Here is a 20591-nt window from a genome sequence, read left to right as displayed (position 1 = left end):
CCAAAGAAGTTGAAAACTTAATGTTCACACAAAGACCTGCACACCAGTGTTTATAGAAGCTTCATTCAGAATTGCCTAAACTTGAAAGCAGGCAGGAAGTCTTTCAGTAGGTGAATGGATAAAAAAAATTGTGTGGTACATCCAGACAATAAAATATTAATCAGCAATAAAAAGAAATGAGCTCTCAAGGACGAAAGACATGGAGAAACCGTAAATGCATATTTCTAAGTGAAAGCAGCCAGTCTGAAAAAGTGACATACTGTATGATTCCATGGAGACAGTAAAATGATTAGTGGTTACCACAAGTCAGGGCCAGGGCCTGAATGATGGAGGAACCAATAGGTAGAGCACAAGGATTTTTAGAGCAGTGAAATTATTACTCTGTAGAATACAGTAATGGTAGATCTATGGCATACTTTTGTCAAAACTTGGAATATACAATACAAAGAGTGAACTGGGATTTTAGTTAATAATATTGTATCATTATTGGCTGGCTCATCAGTTGTAACAAATGGACCACACTAATGCAAGATGTGAATAATAGGGTATATTGTGGAGAGTCAGGGAGGGGTGGTGTTTTGGAGTTCTCTGTACTTCTTACTCAGTTTTTTATATAAACCTAATACTGCTGAAAGAAAAAGTCCATTACATTTTACAAAAATCACTTTTGGGGCACCTGAGTGGCTCAGTCAGTTAAGCATCTGCCTTTGGCTCAGGTCATAGTCTCAGAGTCCTGGACCGAGTCCCATATCGGGCTCCCTCCTCATCAAGCAGTCTCCTTCTCCCTCTGCCCCTCCTCTTTCTTGTGCGCTCTCTCTCTCTGTCTCTGTCTCTGTCTCTCTCTCTCTGTCTCTCGCTTGCTGTCTCCCTCCCTTGCTCTCTCAAATAAATAAAATAAAATAAAATATATTTTTAAAAAAATCCCCTTTAAGTGTTTATAGTGGGATTTTATTTTATTTTATTTTTTTAAAGATTTTATTTATGTATTCATGGGAGACACACAGAAAGTGAGAGAGGGAGAGACACAGGCAGAGGGAGAAGCAGGCTCTATGCAGGGAGCCCGACATGGGACCCGATCCTGGGCCTCCAGGATCACACCCTGGGCTGAAGGCGGTGGTGCCAAAGCACTAAGCCACCGGGGCTGCCCTATAGTGGGATTTTAGGAAGGAGTTGACTAAATGTGTGTGCTCAGTTGCTATGTTTTATAGGGAGCTCTAGAAATACTAGAAATGCTTTTTCTTCCTAAGATTAGTATAAGTAAGGCGCCTGGGTGGCTCAGTCAGTAGAGCATCTGCCTTTGCCTCAGGTCATGATCCCTGTGTCCTGTGATTGAGCCTCTAGTTGGGCTCTTCTCTCTCTCTCTCTCCCCCTCTCAAATAAATAAATAAAATCTTTAAAAAAATAGTATAAGCAATAAAGAAAATATACAACAACTTGCTTTGAGTTTGCAGTCACACATCTAATAATCCAGCATTGAATTTTATAGATAACTTGTCATTGAGTAACTTTTTTTTTTTTTAAGATTTTATTTATTTATTCATGAGAGACACAGAAAGAGAGGCAAAGAACCAGGCAGAGGGAGGAGAAGCAGGCTCCATGCAAGGAGACTGATGTGGGACTCAATCCTGGGAATCCAGGATCACTCCCTGAGTCAAAGGCAGATGCCCAACCACTGAGCTACCCAGGCATCCCCATTAAGTAACTTTAAAATAAGTTTGACTACTTTAATAATAATTTGAGCAGTTTTTCTGGATATTACAATTATTAACTCATCAAAAGAATTAGAAATGATTCTGCCTTTTAGTGCAATATTTATTGCAAAAATTTATTGTGTTATTGAGTGTAATATACTGCTTTAAATCTTCCCATAACAAATGTATAGCTATTTTTCTTCTAGAAAATATAACCAGTTTTTTAGCTTAAGAATCATGACAACAAAAATTGATATAGTGAAAAATAGCATCAGAAAGAATAGATGTGATAAAATAACATTGAGGGAAAAAAATAAAGTTTAATATGAATAAGCTATTTGTTTCTCTTCCTGTTTCTACTTTTGGTGGGCTTTTCCTTCTGCCTAGAAGTCTATCCTACTGGTGAACTCTCTGGTTTTATCCTTCTTTGGGTCCAATTAAATCTCCCCAGGCCATATCTTTATCTACTGTAATCCATCTTGCATCCCACCACAAGGTTATTTCTAATTAATTTATATTACAGTTTTTAATTGTGGTAAAATACCCATAACATAAAATTTACCATCTCAACCATTTTTAAGTGTATAGTTAAGTGGTAGTAAGTATATTTGTGCAACAATCTCCAAAAATTTTTAGTCTTGCAAAACTAAAATTCCATACCCATTTCAGAACATTTAAAATAATTATTTTTTCCCTATTCTCCCCTCCTCCCAACCCCTGGCAACTACCATTCTAATTTTTATTTCTACAAGTTTGACTACTCTAGATACTTCATATATGTGGACTCATACAATATTTCTCTTTTAGTGACTGGCTTATTTCACTGAACATAATGTCCTCAAGGTCACCCATGTTGCAGCATGTACCAGAATTTTCTTCCTTTTTAAGGCTGCATAATATTCCCTTCTTTGTATAATACCACATTTTTTAATCCGTTCCATTGGTGGATATTTAGGTGGTTTTTACTTTTTTTTTTTTTTTTTTAAGAGAGAGAGGGGCGGGGTGGGGGGAGAGAATCTTAAGCAGATTTTGCACCCAGCACAGAAAAACAAAACAAAAGCAAATAGCTTATGACTTGCTATCTAAAGATTTTTTTTCTTAATAATATGAGCTTTCTAGTATGGGCTCAAGTTTTGACTGTTCCCAGATCTTATTTTATGTTGTGACTCTTTTCTAGAATTTTTTGGCCTTTTGGCCATTGCCTTAGAACTTTGAAGGCATATAAAACATAGATAGAGGGATCCCTGGGTGGCGCAGCGGTTTGGCGCCTGCCTTTGGCCCAGGGCGCGATCCTGGAGACCGGGATTGAATCCCACGTCGGGCTCCCGGTGCATGGAGCCTGCTTCTCCCTCTGCCTATGTCTCTGCCTCTCTCTCTCTCTCTGTATGACTATATTAATAAATAATAAAAAAAATTAAAAAAAAAAACATAGATAGACTAGTGGCTAGCCTTTCAGATAGCTAGGTGACTAACTCCAGTGAGAGGAAGGGGACTAGGTAGGTGAGTCGGTAAGTATGAGGTAGATGTGTTTATAACCTGTTTCAGAGTGTGACACTAGCTGGGTAAGTGTGCCTTGGAGGTGTAGAGGCCTCCATTGCAGTCCTGCTTTTTGCCCCTACCATCTTGCCTCTTTTAGACAAGAAATTCATAGTAGTTATCACAGTCCTTTATAGGAGCAGGTATTGTAATCTGTAATTGTATTAATTGTTAAATTTTTGCCGTCGTCATTAGACAATAGATCCAATGAAGGCAGAGATTTTTTTTTTTCTATCTTTTTTCACCACTGTATCTCCATTGTTAGTGTCTCAAAAAATAGCTGGCATATAGTGGGTTCTCAATAAATATTTATTTAAGAAAGGATAATCTAATGACAGTTGAGATGACAATGTGTATTTGCCATATTAAGTATGGCAAATTGAAATACATGGAATCACAAAGGGTTTAGAAATGTGGCAAAAGAGAGGGGCACAAGCTTCAAGGCAGGCATGCTAGTATCCAAGTAAGCTACTTATCTTCTAAAGTAGTATAGGATCTCATGACAGTACTTCAAGGCAGCAAAAACTGTCTTCAGAAAGATGAAAGAATAAAAAGATCTGTACCTGGTCAGTGGCAGTTTTTCAGTTTTTAGCCTACCATGAAAAACACTCCTAAGAGCTTTATCTTTTGTCCATTTTGAAAGATACATATGTTCACTGTTAGAACACAGAAGTGTATACATCTATTTCATTTATTTATTTGACTTTTTAAGCTCATCTTGGCAAAAATTTTGACCAAAACAGAAAACAGTGCCCAATAAATTGCTTTCTAAGAAATTTGTTTGATGTACTTGTAGAGAAATTTATCAAATTCCTAAAGGTGACTTTCGAAGTTTGGATTGTTCTCAGTGGGGCATTAACAAATAACAGGCCTAGAGTTAAAGATCTCTTAACTCTTTTTCTCCTATGACTCAGTGGATGATTTAACTATGTAATTTTACCCAGGCCTTAAAAGCAAGTTTCAGATTTTCATAAAAAGTCCTATTCTTCAGTTATTTTCTCTTTTCTCTATTCCACATAGTGGAAATTTCAGTTCACTATTTGGCAGTTGGATTTATTTACCTAGCAATACCTTATACCAGAATTTTCTAAGTATTTAAAAAAATATATCAGTTCCTTCTTTACAGTGTGCATATGACATTCAACAAGCATGCTTTCCATTTCTTTGACATGGAAATTAAAGCAAAGCAAGGTGTTTTACCATAGCCCATACAATAGGTTCCTTCATTTTAGGTCATTACATTAACACACTGAAACAGCAGACCCAGCAGTTAGTCTTTCTGATGATTATCTTTCCATATGTGGTTTTCTGTGAAATTGGGCCCGAAGGAATTAAGAGAAAGTATCTCTATTCTGGAATGTAAAATTAAAATAGATTTCCAGTTACGTATGTTACACTCTGGCAGGTTTGATAACTTCTGATCTAGCTTTTTTTTTTTTTTTTCTTTTTCCACACAGATTGATAGAACTACATTCTCCTGATAGCAGAAACACGTTGATCCTGCGCTGCAAGGATACAGCCACAGCACACTCCTGGTTCGTAGCTATCCACACCAACATAATGGCTCTCCTCCCACAGGTGTTGGCTGAACTCAATGCCATGCTTGGTGCAACCAGTACAGCAGGAGGCAGCAAGGAGGTCAAGCACATTGCCTGGCTGGCAGAACAGGTAGGTTGAGAGGCAGGGCAGGGTCTTACTGGGTCACCATTCAGGGCCAAGGTGGCTCCCTCATTTCATATACCTGTAATCTTTATCATGCAGTCAGGTCCTGGATATCTAGCTTGCAGATCTTTTGTTTGTTGATCTTGTGTTTCTCCTCCCTACCATTTAGTTATTTGTTGCTGATTATTACCTCCATCAGAAGAACTGACTGTCATGATAATCATCATCACAAGATAACTAAAAAGAGATTCTTATTACCATCTCTTTCCTTAATGACAGAGGATAATTTTCATGATTTTAGAATAGGATCAGCAAACTTTTTTTGCCATGGGCCAGATAGTGTCACAACTACTTGACTCTGCAGTTGGAACAAGAAAACAGTGGTAGACAGTATGAAAATGGAGAGGTGTGACTGTGTTTCAATAAAACTTTATTTACAAAAACAGGTACAAGGCTGCATTTGGCCCATAGGTCATAGTTTCACAATCCCTGTTCTAGTCTATTGCCAGAGATTCAGGGACAGAAAGCTTATTCCCTTGTTCTGGGAAAAGTATAAAATATGCAAAATATTTTACAAGCCATTAGCCAAATGTATGGTTGTCTTCCACAACTGAAAAATGAAAAAAGGACATTGGGTAAAAGGAAAGGAAGAACTTAATCCAAATTAGTTTGAATCCCATTTTGACAAAAGGGAGACTTTGAGTATACATGATGTTATGGTACATCCTTTTTCTTTTGGGTCCTTGATGGTCAGCTCAGGCACCAGGAGTTGAAAAAGGAAGACTGGACTAAGGGTTCTAAAATGAGTGTTTTAAGTAGTAGTTCTGGTTTCCACTGCTTTTAGATCTTTTTAAAAGTTCCTTCATCTCTTTGAATCCTGGTTCCCTAATGTGTGTCCAAAGGGGCTGGGATTATGTCAGTATCAGCACAGGAATATATTGTTCTCTTGTTTTTATTTTGTTTTAACTAGTTTGTGAGGTCTGCTCTCCACCCTCCCCTCCCCCTTGTCCCACCTCAACACAGTTCTGATTTGATAAAACTATGGTGGGGCCTAGCAATCTTGTTTGGTAACTCACCAGGAAATTGTGTATAGACCAACACTGGACTCTACTAATCTGTTTTTTCTTTTGAGCTCTGAAATTTTATAAATGTTTCAAATAATAATTATGCTAAGTTAGAACACAGAATTAGCATTGTGATAATTTCTAAGAAGCATAATTAGGATAATTAAGCAGGGATCCCTGGGTGGCGCAGCGGTTTGGCGCCTGCCTTTGGCCCAGGGCGCGATCCTGGAGACCCGGGATTGAATCCCACATCGGGCTCCCGGTGCATGGAGCCTGCTTCTCCCTCTGCCTGTGTCTCTGCCTCTCTCTCTCTGTGTGTGTGTGACTATCATAAATAAATAAAAATTTATAAAAGAAAAAAGGATAATTAAGCAGAGAAGAAACTAATGAGAATCATGGTATAAGTACTTATGATTTTGAAAGTTTTAGTATGTTAGTTAAATTTATCATTGTTTCTAAATGTTTTAAGTTTTTTATTTTAATTCCAGTATAGTTAACATACAGTATTATATTAGTTTCAGATATACAATATGGTAATTCGGCAATTCTACACATTCCACAGTGCTCATCATGGTAAGTCTACTCTTTAAACCCCATTACCTGTATCACCCGTCCCCCCATTCACCTCCTTTCAGATAACCATCAGTTTGTTCTCTATAGTTAAGAGTCTGTTTCTTGGAAAATTAATAATTATTCTTCTTAAATTATTCCAAAAAATAGAAAAGGAAGGAAAACTTCCAAATTTATCCTGTAAGACCAACATTACCCTGATACCAAAACCAGATAAAGATATCACTAAAAAAGAGAATGTTAGGCCCAACATACTTAATGAGCATAGATGAAAAATTCTCAGCAAAATACTACCAAACCAAATTCAACAATACATTTTAAAAAAATCATTCATCACAATATAGTGGGATTTATTCCTGGGTTACAAGGGTGGTTTGATATTCACAAATCAATCAGTGTCACACATCACATCAATAAGAGAAAGGGTAAGAACCTAAAATCACGTCAATAGGTGCAGAAAAAAGCATTTGACAAAGTATGACACTGATTCATGATAAAATCCCTTGACAAAGTAGGTTTAGAGGGAACATATCTCAAAATAATCAAGACCATATATGAAAAACCCACAGCGAACATCATACTCAATGGATGTCCACTCTCATCACTTTTATTTAACATAGTACTAGAAGTCCTAGCCACAGCAATCAGACAACAAAAAGAAATAAAAGAGATCTGAATTGGTAGGGAAGAAGTAAAACTCACTATTTGCAGATGACATGATACTCTATATAGAAAACCTAAAAGAGGGCAGCCTGAGTGGCTCAGTGGTTTAGCACCGCCTACAGTCCAGGGCATGATCCTGGAGTCCCGGGATCGAGTCCCACTTCGGGCTCCCCGCATAAGAGCCTGCTTCTCCCTCTGCCCGTGTCTCTGCCTCTCTTTCTCTCTCTGTCTCTCATGAATAAATAAATTAAAAATCTTAAAAACAAAACAAAACAAAACAAAACCTAAAAGACTATCAAAAAACTGCTAGAATGGATAAATGAATTCAGTAAAATCTGCAGGATACAAAATCAGTGTGCAGAAATCTGTTGCATTTCTATAGCCTAAAAATGAAGCAGCAGAAAGAGAAATTAAGAAAAAAATCTCATTTACATTTGCACCCAAAATAATAAGATATCTAGGAACAAACCGAACCAAAACAGTGAAAGACCTATACTCAGAAAACGATAAAACACTGATGAAAGAGATTGAAGATGACACAAAGAAATAGAAAGGCATACCATGCTCCTGGATTGGGAGAACAAATATTGTTAAAATATCTACACTACCGAAAACAATCTACATGTTTAAGCACTCCCTATCAAAATACCAACAGCATTTTTCACTAGAACAAAGAATATTAAATTTGTATAGAACTGCAAAAGACCCCAGATAGCCAAAACAATCTTGAAAAAGAAAGATGAAGCTGGAGGCTTCACAATTTTAGACTTCAAGTTATATTACAAAGCTGTAGTAATCAAAACAGTATGGTACTGACACAAAAATAGACATAGATTATTGAAACAGAATAGAAAATCCAGAAGTAAACCCACAATACATAGTCAATCAGTCTTCAACAAAGGAGAAAAGAATATCCAGTGGGAAAAAGAATGTGTCTACAACAAACGGGTGCTGGGAAAACTAGACACCTACATGCAATAGAGTGAAACTGAACCACTTTTTTACATAATACACAAAAATAAATTAAAAATTGATTAAATACCTAAATGTGATACCTGAAACCATAAAAGTCCTAGAAGAGAGCACAGGAAGTAACTTCTCTGACATCGACTATAGCAACATCTTTCTAGATATGTCTTTCCCAAGGCAAGGGAAATAAAAGCAAACATAAACTATTAGGACTTCATCAGAATAAAAAACTTCTGCACAGTGAAGGAAGCAGTCAACAAAACTAAAAGGCAGCCTACTGAATGGGAGAAGATACTGCAAATGACATTCGATAAAGGGTTGGCCAAAATACATAAAGAACTTCAAAAAAAAACCAAATAATCCCATTTAAAAATGGACAGAAGACACGAACAGACATTTCTTCAAAGAAGACATCCAAAATCCAACAGACACATGAAGAAATGCTCAGCATAACTTTTCATCAGGGAAATGCAAATCAAAACTACAATGAAATATCTCATACTGTCAGAATGGCTAAAGTAAAAAAAACACAAGAAACAAGAAGTGTTGGTGAGGATGTGTAGATAAAGGAACACTTGTGCACTGTTGGTGGGAATGCAAACTGGTGCAGCCACTATGGAAAATAGTATGTAGATTCTTCATATAATTAAAAATAGAACTACCTTATGATCCAGCAATTGCACTACTGGGTATTTACCCAAGAATACAAGAACACTAATCCAAAAGGTTACATGTACCCCAATGTTTATAGCAGCATTATTTACAATAGTCAAGATAAGGAAATAGCCCAAGTGTCCAATGACTGATGAATAGATAAAGAAGATGCGGTATATATACACAATGGAATATTATTCAGCCATAATATTCAGCCATAAAAAATGAAATCTTGACATTTGCAATGACATACACGGGGCTAAACAGTAAATAAGTCAGTCAGAAAAATACCATATGATTTCACTTATATGTGGAATTTAAGAAACAAAACAAAGGGAAAATATGAAAAACAGATCAAGAAACAGACATAGAGAGCAAACTGAAGATTACCAGAGGGAGATGGGTGGAGGGATGGGTTGAATACATGATGGAGATTTAAGGAGGACACTTATCGTAATGAGTACCAGGTGATGTATTGAAATGTTGAATCATATTGTACACCTGAAATTAATATAACACTATGTTAACTTACTGGAACTAAAATAAAATCTTAAAAAATAAGATGTACATTTTATCCTAAAAAAAGTTTTTCTCCTGGCACAACAGTGCCTCTTTTTTTCCTTATTGTATATATAAATCTCTTCCTCCTCCTCCTCTTCTTCTTCGTCGTCGTCATCTTCTTCTCCTCTTCTCTTTCTTCTTCTTCACCTTGTTTACCTTTTCTTTCTTCTCCTCCTTCTTTTCCTCCTCCTCCTCCTTCTTCTAATAATGCTGCTATACGCATGGGGATGCATACATATATCCCTTCAAATTAGTATTTTTGTATTCTTCTGGTAAATACCCAGTAGTTTGATTACTGGATTTTAGGGCAGTTCTATTTTTAATTTTTTGAGGAGCCTCCATATTATTTTCCACAGTGAATGCACCAGTTTGCATCCTCACCAACAGTGTAAGAGGGTTCTTTTCTTTCTATATCCTTGCAAACACTGTTGTTTCTTACTTATATTTTCTGATTGTAGTTATTCTGACAAGTGTGAGGTGATATCTCACTATAGTTTTAGTTTGCATTTTCCTGATGATGAGTGATATTGAGCACCTTTTTTTGTCTGTTGGCGATCTGGATGTCTTTGGAGAAATATGTGTTCATATCTTCTGAAGAAGCAGTTACTATATTTAGATATTGATAATTTAGAGAGTAGGGGATATTTCTAAACCTGAAGGATAAGATAAATCCCCAGAAGAGCTGAGTTCAAGGTGGTGTTTTAGTTATCTATTGCTACATGACAAATGATTCCCAAACTTAGTGGCCTTAAAATAACAAATATTTACCTCACATAGTTTCTGAAGAAAGAAATATGGCAGCAGTATAGCTGGGTGGTTCAGGCTTGGGATCCCTCATGAAGTTTCAGTCAGGCTATCAGCCAGGGGGCAGTCATGGGAGGGCTTGACTGAGGTTGGGAGGGCCACTTCCAGCATGATCCATTCACATGGCTGTTGGTAGGAGGCCTTAGTTTCTTGCCATGGAGGCCTTTGGTACAGGGCTGCCTGAGTGTCCTTAAGACATGGCTACTGGTTTTCCCCAGAGTGAGTGATCTGAGAAAAAGAGCAAAATAGAAGCCATAGTCCCTTTCATAGTCTGTTCTGCTATATCCTTTACATTAGTTCCGAGTTAAGTTTACTCTACACCTAAGGGCTCTACCTCTTAAAAGAAGAGTAGTAAAGACTTCGTGGACATATTTTTAAAGAACCACAAAAGGTGATATGCATTTGTAATTTTGATAAATATTGCCAAATTACCTTCCATCGGGGATCGCTGGGTGGCACAGCGGTTTAGCGCCTGCCTTTGGCCCAGGGCGCGATCCTGGAGACCTGGGATCGAATCCCACGTTGGGCTCCCTGCATGGAGCCTGCTTCTCCCTCTGCCTATGTCTCTGCCTCCCTCTCTCTCTCTCTCTTTGTGACTATCATAAATAAATAAAAATTTAAAAAAAAATTACCTTCCATCAAGGTTGAACTTATTTATTTATTTATAAGATTTTATTTATTTATTCATGAGAAACACACACACATAGAGAGAGAGAGAGGCAGAGACACAGGCAGAGGAAGAAGCAGGCTCCATGCAGGGAGCCTGATGCGGGACTTGATCCCGGGACTCCAGGATCACACCCTGGGCTGAAAACAGGCGCTAAACTGCTGAGCCACCCAAGGATCCCCAGTTGAACTAATTTAGATTCCCACCAGCAATATATGAGAGTTGTTAGACATTTTTTTTCTTTTAATTTTATTCATTTGTCAGGACGCCGGGGTGGCTCAGCAGTTGAGCGTCTGCCTTTGACTCAGGGTGTGATCCTGGGTCCTGGGATTGGGTCCCACATTGGGCTTCCTGCATGGAGCCTGCTTCTCTCCCTCTGCCTGTGTCTCTGCCTATCTCTCTCTCTCTGTGTCTCTCATGAATAAATAAATAAAATCTTTTAAAAATTTTTTATTAATTTGTTCATGAGAGACACAGAGAGAGAAACAGAGACATAGGCAGAAGGAGAAGCAGGCTCCCCATGGGGAGCCTGATGCGGGAGTTGATCCCAGGACACTGGGATCGCAACCTAAGCCAAAAGTAGACATTCAACCACTGAACCACCCAGGCACCAGAGAGTTGTTAGACTTTTTTTTTTTTTTAATTTTATTTATTTATTCACGATAGACAGAGAGAGAGGCAGAGACACAGGCAGAGGGAGAAGAGGCTCCATGCAGGGAGCCTGACGCGGGACTCGATCCTGGGACTTCAGGATCGCGCCCTGGGCCAAAGACAGGTGCTAAACTGCTGAGCCAGCCAGGGATCCCGAGTTGTTAGACATTTAAGGAGAAATTAATTTGGTTTGTGTTCCATAAAGACAAGTAGAAAGGAGGAAAACAAGGCCACCAATTCATCACAATGTCTTTTATGGACCATATTTATGTGGTGTTTCTTCCAATCAATTTTGAGCTCTTGGAAGATGGGAACACATTTTTTCCCAAATCTTTACTGCCCCCAGAGATGTTAGCCTAATGCTATATATATAGTAGATGCTCAGTAATTTTTTTTGTGTATGTCTGTATATATTCATACAAAAAACAAACAAATCACTAATTATAAAATACTGTTCAAAAATACAAGTTCAGGGATGCCTGGGTGGCTCAGCAGTTAAGCGTGTGCTTTCCAACTCAAGGCGTGATGCTGGAGTCCTGAGGATCGAATCCCACATTGGGCTCCCTGCATGGAGCCTGCTTCTCCCTCTGCCTATGTCTCTGCTTCTCTCTCTGTGTGTCTCTCATGAATGAATTAATAAAATCTTTTAAAAAATAATAATTCTCAAAATGTGTAAATACTCAAGTTAGGACCATAAACATTAAATCAGCATTAGTGGAGTGGTTTATTTAGTTTTTGCTCTCTATTTTCTATCATAATAACACAATTAAGGACAGAAGTATATCACTTGTCAAAAAGATTGATTTATAGGTTTAGGATTTAGGGAATGAATAGTAACTGTTAGTTTTTCATCTTTAGTGTTATTCAACTCTATTAAAAATAAAATTTGGAGAAGGCTGTTGTTTAGCTAGGTGTGTGCATGTGTGGGTGTTGAAACACAAGCAAACCAGAACCCTAACATTAGTATCCCTTTTTTCTCTGGCCAAATACTTACTAGTGGAGCCCCAAGGCTGCTTGTACCGATACCACAACCAAAAACACATGCTATATATAGCAGGCAGCATTTTGACTACACTGAAAGCAAACAGTGTCCTTATAACTTGAGGCAAATAGACAAACAGAATGATTTAAAATGACGTTTCACTTTACTGCAATGGTACATAGAAGAGAGAAAAGAAGTTCTCTAAAAACTAGGGACTCAAAAGGGCCAAAGAATAAACACTTTTTAAAAATTGTTAGTTGAACAAAAAGTTCTCTATCTTGAAATTAGATATTGTTTCTATTGGTATTACCAGTTTTCCTATATTGCCTAAAATATCTTCTTTATCTTTCTAAATGTCTCTAAAATACATTTAATTTAGGTTTTCCAGGACATCTGGGTGGCTCAGCGGTTAAGCGTCTGCCTTTGGCTCAGGGTGTGATCCTGGAGTCCTGGGATCGAGTCCCACATAGGGCTTCCTGCATGGAGCCTGCTTTTCCCTCTGCCTATGTCTCTGCCTATCTCTCTCTCTCTGTGTGTCTCTCATGAATAAATAAAATCTCTTTTAAAAAAATTAGGTTTTCCAAATGTATATGCTCTGATCTAGCCTTCAAAATCTCTCTTATAACTTAAGGGAAAATTAATTTTTTAAAAAATATTTTATTTGTTTATTCATGACAGACACAGAGAGAGACAGGCAGAGACACAGGCAGAGGAAGAAGCAGGCTCCATGCAGGGAGCCCGATGTGGGACGTGATCCTGGGACTCCAGGATCATGCCCTGAGCTGAAGGCAGACACTTAACCTCTGAGCCACTCAGGCATCCCGGGAAATATTAATTTTAAAAAGTCAGATTGCTAGGGCACCTGGGTGGCTCAGTCAGTTAAGCGTTCTTGCTCTTGATTTTGGCTGAGGTATGATCTCAGGGTTGTGAGATTGAGCCCTGCATTGGGCTCTGTGCTGGGCATGGAGCCTGCTTAGGATTCTCTCTCCTACTCCTTCTATCCCTCTCCTCCCGCTACCCCCTCTCTCCCTATCTTTAAGGAAAAGAAAGTGAGATTGCCATTTTAACCTCTTGGGAAGATAGATTTTGCATTATAGTGGTCCCCCTTATGCATTGGGGATATGTTTCAAGACCCCCAGTGGATACCTGAAACCACAGATAGTACTGAATGTTATATACACACTATATTTTTTCCTATTCATACATACATATAATAAAATTTAATTTATAAATTGGGCAAAGTAAGAGATTAGCAATAGCTAATAATAAAATAGAACAATTATAACAATAACTGTAATAAAAGTTATATGAATGTGGTCTCTTTCTCAAATATCTTATTGTACTATATTAGTGATTTCTGTGATGATGTGAGATGAAGTGAGGTTAATGGTGTAGGCACTGTGACGGAGTGTTAGGCTATGATTGACTTTCTCACCACACATCAGAAGGAAGATCATCTGCTTCAGGACAGTAGTTGACTGTGGGTTACTCAAACCATGAAAAGCAACCGTGAATAAGGGAAGACTACCTTATCTTCCCTATTGAAATATCATTTATAACAATTTCAGAGACAAAGACTTAGAAATCCCTTTGGGTTGTCTGTGACACAAAAATGTAAGAATCTAAAAAAATATCTGGAAATTTTCCCTCCAGATATTATAGAGTTACCCAGAGACTAAATATAGAATCTTAGAAAACTTGGATTCACTGATAAGAAAAGCTGAATTATTTCTACCATGTCTTGCTGCATTCTCAGAGTTAGGTCATCAGCACATACAAGAATATAAGTCACTTCACTGGCTAGAATTCATTTCCATTTCGTGGAATCAGTTTGTGGCTCTAACTACGAGGGGAAAGTTCTGGCAGTAGGTATTGTAACACAGAACCAAACCACTCAGGTCACTTTTCAGATTATAGATACATTCTTAGGGTGCTCTGACCTTTCCAAATGACCTTCAGAAGTCATTAAGGAAGAGAAAGTAAGAAGCAGCTTTAAAGAGAATTCTGTGAGTAAGTGATTCATCATTTTGATTTCTCCTTGAAGCCATCAGTGATAGCTGAAGCATCTATGTTTTTTTTGTTTTTGTTTTAGGATCCATGTTAAAGTAACACTATTGTTAAGCATTCCCTGTTTGTTATTTCAATGGGGGGAAATGTTTTGATATACTGGGGCAGCATACGCTTCTGCTTTCTGGCTTTGGATCCTTGACAATATGGATAAATAGTGGTTGTTTTCCTAACTTTTAAATCCTCACAGAGGTAAGTGAACTTTATGCAGGTAAATGCAATGGTACATTTGAAACAGAAACATAAACATCCTAAAGTGTAATGGGGAACTCCATAAAAACAGAGTCCTATCATTAGATTTTGTCTCTCACTCACTCTGGGAAAGCTTTTCCAGCTTACACACTCCACCTCACACCTCCATTGGAGAATCCTAGCCAGTGGAATGGAACATGATGGGATGTTTCCTGTTCTTCAAGCCTGTTAGGATCAAGGAACAAAATGGAGACCCACTGTGTTAGACCATCACTGAAAGGACTTTTACACTGCGTATCATTATAATTAGCTCTGCTTTCTGGATTTTACCATTGTAACAGGCCAAACTAGATGGTGGAAGACAACAATGGAGACCTGTCCTCATGGCTGTGACTGAGAAGGATTTGCTGCTTTATGACTGTATGCCATGGACAAGGGATGCCTGGGCATCACCATGTCATAGCTACCCTCTTGTTGCCACGAGGTAAGTCTAAAGACAAAAAAAAATAAAATAGCTATCCTACTCTAAATCTACCAAAAAATTTGAAAGTGAATTCTATTATCTTAGGTACCTAAAATAGCATTTAAGTAGCTGATATAGTTGGTTGAAGACAAAAACGTTTCTTTTACAACCTTATTGATTATTTTGCAGCTCCAAGCTCAGTAAGTGTTTTCTGCCATTAGCATTTTTTAAGTTGTTTTTTTATATATATTTTTTTTATTTTTTTTTATTTTTTAAGTTGTTGAAACAACTTCCTAACTGTTCCCTTCAAGTCTTGCTTAGTCATAAAGATAAATAGTAGGATTTTTTTTTTCCTTTACTTTATTGACTGTGACTAGAAAACCACTGAAATTGGGGTAGCCTTTTGACTGAGTGATGAAATCACTTAAACCAGAATGTGGTACTGTGGATAAACCACACAAGTCAGCCAAAATATTCTTCAATTCTCTTTCTAGTATAAGAACACATAATTTTGATGCCAGCAAATAAACATTGATTTGACCTGAAGCAACAGGATGTTTCTATCATGCCAGATGCAGAGAGTTGGAAGGGAAAAGAATAGAGATATGTAGATTTTTGGGCCAAGATGTCTTAAGGGGTAACTAGAAACTAGTGTGAAACTAGAGAACACATTCACATTCAACTTTATTTGGTCTTAAAAAAGAATCTGGATTTGAAATAACTCAAAAGCTATATATTAAAAAGGAGCTCCATAGAAAAATATTTGGTAACAAAAAAAAGCTACATAATCAAACCATCTGGTATGTCCTCCAGGGAACAGTGTGTGTGTGGGGGGGGTGGGAGTGGTGATGGGGGTTCCTGCTTTGAGTAGACAGAGTCATTTGAGGAAGAGTATTCTTTCTTTATTTTTTTTTAAAGAGTATTCTTTAAATTACGGCAAGACTTTCATGTTATATAGGATTCCCTTCAACTTTCCAAGTTCTCCTACATATGTCATTTTTTTCTTATAAAAATATAATTCTCACATAGCTTTTAGGAATTTCTCTGTAAATTAGAGCTGGAGCACCTAGATCACAGAATAAAGATAAAGGATTTGTTGAGCCTCAGAATTAGGGAGATGCACCCTCATTAATTCTTTGTGGACGTAAGAGTTCTGCATAAAGACTGAATTTAACCATCAGTTCTCTGGTTTTGTTTTGGTTTTTTTCCCTCCTGGATTTTTTTTTAATTCCCACTAAATTATAACCTCTTTGAGGTCAGGACCTTGATTTAGTCATCTCAGCCCTCCCATAGTGCTTTGCATATATATGGTGGGCCTTCAGTAAATCTTAGTTGAGTTCAATGTATTACTTAAATTATAGTTTCTCAGTCATAGTTACATTTGGAGCATGACAGGAATCCTATGAAAACATGTGGACAGGGGATCCCTGGGTGGCTCAGCGGTTTGGCACCTGCCTTTGGCCCAGGGCGCGATCCTGGAGTCCCGGGATTGAGTCCCACGTGGGGCTCCCGGCTTGGAGCCTGCTTCTCCCTCCTCCTGTGTCTCTGCCTCTTTCTCTCTCTCTCTGTGTCTATCATAAATAAAAATAAATAAAAATAAATAAAAATAAAAATAAATAAATAAATCCTAAAAAAAAAACATGTGGACATATCTCAGTAGTTATAATTACAACTATTAAATTTATATTTCCCAAAGATTTAGAGTTTATGAATATGACTGTGGACACCTCTTAAGTTTAAATTTTATGGAAGAAGCTTATACTCCAGTTACGATCATAGAATACAAGGAGGGTAGCTTTATCCTTAGACATTTTCTTAATTGTGTGTCATTGGAAAGATGAAGTAGAAATCTGTGACATCTTATAGATGAGCCTTTGATACTAGAAAGTACAATCCTATAAAACAAATAATTTCTGGCCATTGACTAGACTGGGCCTCAATCACCAAAGCACTTTGGTATTAAAGAAGGAAATGGGGTGATTCTGTGTATACTATCAGTGTGGCATTGATTTGCAAATAGGGAAAAAATATAAATAAGATTTAAGAGCTAAAACTATAAAACTCTTAGAAGAAGATACAGAAGTATATCTTCATGACCTTAGCTTGGGCAGAGTCTTCTTGGATAGGACACCAAAAGCACAAGCAACAAGAGAAAAAAATAAATCAGTTGGGCTTCATTAAAATTAAAAACTTTTATGCTTCAAATGTCACCATCAAGAAAGTAAAAAGACAAATTAAAAAAAAGAAAGTAAAAAGACAAAAAAGAAAAAAGAAAAAGAAAGTGAAAAGACAACCCAAGAATGAGAGAAAATATTTGCAAATCATTTATCTAATTTGGGACTCGTATCTACAAAATATGCAAAAAACCCTTACAACTCAATAATAAAAAGGTTAACTACCCATTTAAAAAATGAGGAAAGAGGCATGCCTGGGTAGCTCAATGGTTGGGCATCTGCCTTCAGGTCAGGGTGTGATCCCAGAGTCCCAGGATCGGGTCCCACGAGGCTGCTTCTCCCTCTGCCTATGTCTCTGCCTCTCTCTCTCTCTGTGTCTCTCATGAATAAATAAATAAAATCTTTAAAAATAAATAATAAAAATGAGGAAAGAATCTAAAAAAACATTTGTCTAAGGAAACTATACAAAAGACCAATAAACACATGAAAAGATACTCAACATAATTAGCCATAAAGGAAATGGAAATTGAAACTACAATGAGATACCACTTCCCACCCACAACAATGGCTATAATTAAAAAGACAGGTAATAACAATTGTAGACTAGGATGTGGAGAAATGGAACCCTCATATACTGCTGATGGGAATGTAAAATGGTGTGTTTGATGTGAAAAAACAATGTGGCACTTCCTCAAAAGTCTACACAAAGAGTCACCATATGACCTAGCAATTCCTCTCCTAGGTTGTATACCCAAAAGAAACGAAAACTTTGGTTCACACAAAAACTTTTACATGAGGGGTGCCTGGGTGGCTCAGTGATTGAGCATCTGACTCTTGATCTCAGCTCAGGTCTGGATCTCAGGGCCCTAAGTCCAAGCCCCAGGTTGGGCTCCACATTGGGCATGGAGCTTACTTAAAAAACAAACAAAAACAAAAACAAAAAAACTTATACACAAATATTCCCAATAACATTATTCATAATACCCAAACAATGGAAACAACACAAGTGTCCATCAATTGATAAAAGTGGTATGTCCATAAAATGAAATATTATTCAGCAATAAAAAAGAATGTTTTCTGGTATACTCTGCAATGTGGATGAACCTTGAAAACATATTAAGTGAAAATAGCCAAACACAAAACACCACATATTATATGATTTAGTTTATATGAAATGTCCAGAATAGGCAAATCTATAGAAACAGAAAGTAAGTTGGTCATTGCCAGGGTTGTAGGTGAGGTGGATGGGGAAAAATAGACAGTAATGGCTAATGGAAATTGGATTTCTTTTTAGGGTAATGAAAGTTTTCTAAAATTGAATGTGGTGATTGTTGCACAATTCTGAGTATACTAACATCATTAATTATATCTCAGTAAAGCTGATATAATGAAAACAACCCGTTCCACCAAAAAACCCTGAAGATTTAATAGAAGATAAGACCAATCCTTAATAAGTTGCATTTGAGTCCCGATTTTGCCTCTGATCGTAGGTAATTGACAGCATGTTACTTAACCTTTCTGTGCTGTGCAATTTTAATTTCTTTAGTGAATCTTAATGAGATAGGGTGTGAGTATTAGATGAGTTAATACTTGTGAAATGCTACAATGGTACTTGACACATTTTAAGTGCTTGAGTAAGTATTAGCTGCTTTCATTGTAATTATTATTTATTAAGTGAAAATCTGTCAAAGAGGAATTCTATGTAAAAAGTATAATTGGGGATCCCTGGGTGGCTCAGTGGTTTGGCACCTGCCTTTGACCCAGGATGTGATTCTGGAGTCCCAGGATCGAGTCCCACGTTGGGCTCCCTGCATGGAGCCTGCTTCTCCCTCTGCCTGTGTCTCTGCCTCTCTCTCTCTCTATCTCTCTCTCTCTCTGTGTCTATCATGAATGGATAAATAAAATCTTTAAAAAAAAGTATAATTGGTTTGATTTGGCCATTGTTAAAAGAGTTGCTTAGCTCTACCCAATAGTTTCTATAAATAGTGAAAGTTTCCTGTTAAATGTGAGGAATTCAAATGTATTATTTGGATCAACCTAGACATGCAAATTAAACTTGGCCATAAATTAAATGGGTGGAGCCTGTAGCTCCCTGAACATGTTGTTTCTTAATAAGTTTAATTAATGTAACAGCAGAGATTCTTTATTCCTTGTTCTGGAAGCACCAGTGGATTAGAGCAAAGATGACAGGCAGATGAGAGGTTTATTTTTTCCATGTGGCCTTGTCAGCCAGGTGGAATTGGTTGACGTCACTACAAGATTGAACCAAATGGGGCTTAATCATCCTCTGCCTCCCAGAGTGGGTAGAGTTTGGCCACCAAGAGAAACCAACAGATGAAACCAGACTGGGAGGTATTCCACAGAGAGAAGCAAGGCCAGAAAGTGGTATGTTTATGGCTCTTTAGTGTGGGTGAAAGAGGGTTTGAGATTTATGAGTAATGAGAAAGGGCTGAATATTCACTTTCATTAATCCAACTTCTGATACTTTGGAACATGTTCTTATGAGTGGATGAGCCAAAGAAAAAACGATAGTATAAACACATAGGGAAGGGAGAGAAATCAAGGACCTTCGTTACCCACAGAAGTTGGTAGTCCTTGATAAAATAAGAGTTGATTGTAGTTCAAAAAGCAAAGAATGTTGTTAGGGCAATATAAATTAACATCATTTACTGGCTTGCACATATACAGATTTTTAGAAACCAAGATGTGTGTGTGTGTGTGTGTGTGTGTGTGTACATACTCTTAATAGTGGGTATTTTCATGCTGGTGAGGAATAAGTAAAATGTGAGAGTGATAAATGGAGAAGATTTTTTTATTTAATTTTTAAATTTTTTATTTTACATACTTCTTGAGATGAAGGCCAGATACATGACACAGGTAGAAAAACACATTGGTTTTAAAGGTGCTATGGATTTTGTAGGATGTACATTTTGTAGTCTTTTCCTATAAACGTTCTTTGACTGAAAGAGAAAAAGATCCAAGGAAAGTGTGGCTACTTTACAATCTGGAAAATTGAGTGGTGGTGTGCTTTTGGGATTTAGGGGGCAGAAGCTGCTAAAACGCCTTTGCATGAGCTCATCTGGCCTCCCCACCAAAGGGGGCCTTTTGGCAGTGTGCTCTCACTGACTGCTGCTCAGCAAGAGTCCAGCAGCTGGTTTGAATTAGACTTCCTCTGCCAAATATTTCATAATCAAAACCTGTAGGAAAAACTCTCCTAGACT

General features: G+C 37.5%; 1 protein-coding gene across 1 annotated transcript in view; it reads left to right on the top strand.

The window, feature by feature from the left end:
- SNTB2 (syntrophin beta 2) overlaps nt 1-20591 on the top strand; it is a 110717-nt gene that overhangs the window by 63675 nt on the left and 26451 nt on the right. The window contains exons 3-4 of the mRNA XM_026011578.2: nt 4685-4895; nt 15075-15217. Coding sequence (XP_025867363.2) covers nt 4685-4895; nt 15075-15217 — 354 coding nt within the window. The remainder of the gene's footprint in view (nt 1-4684; nt 4896-15074; nt 15218-20591) is intronic.

Source organism: Vulpes vulpes, chromosome 12 (genome assembly GCF_048418805.1).
Source record: "Vulpes vulpes isolate BD-2025 chromosome 12, VulVul3, whole genome shotgun sequence".
In the NCBI taxonomy this organism is placed as follows: Eukaryota; Metazoa; Chordata; class Mammalia; order Carnivora; family Canidae; genus Vulpes; species Vulpes vulpes.
The sequence above is the reverse complement of the archived record's forward strand: the minus strand, read 5'-3'. Positions and strand labels throughout refer to the sequence as shown.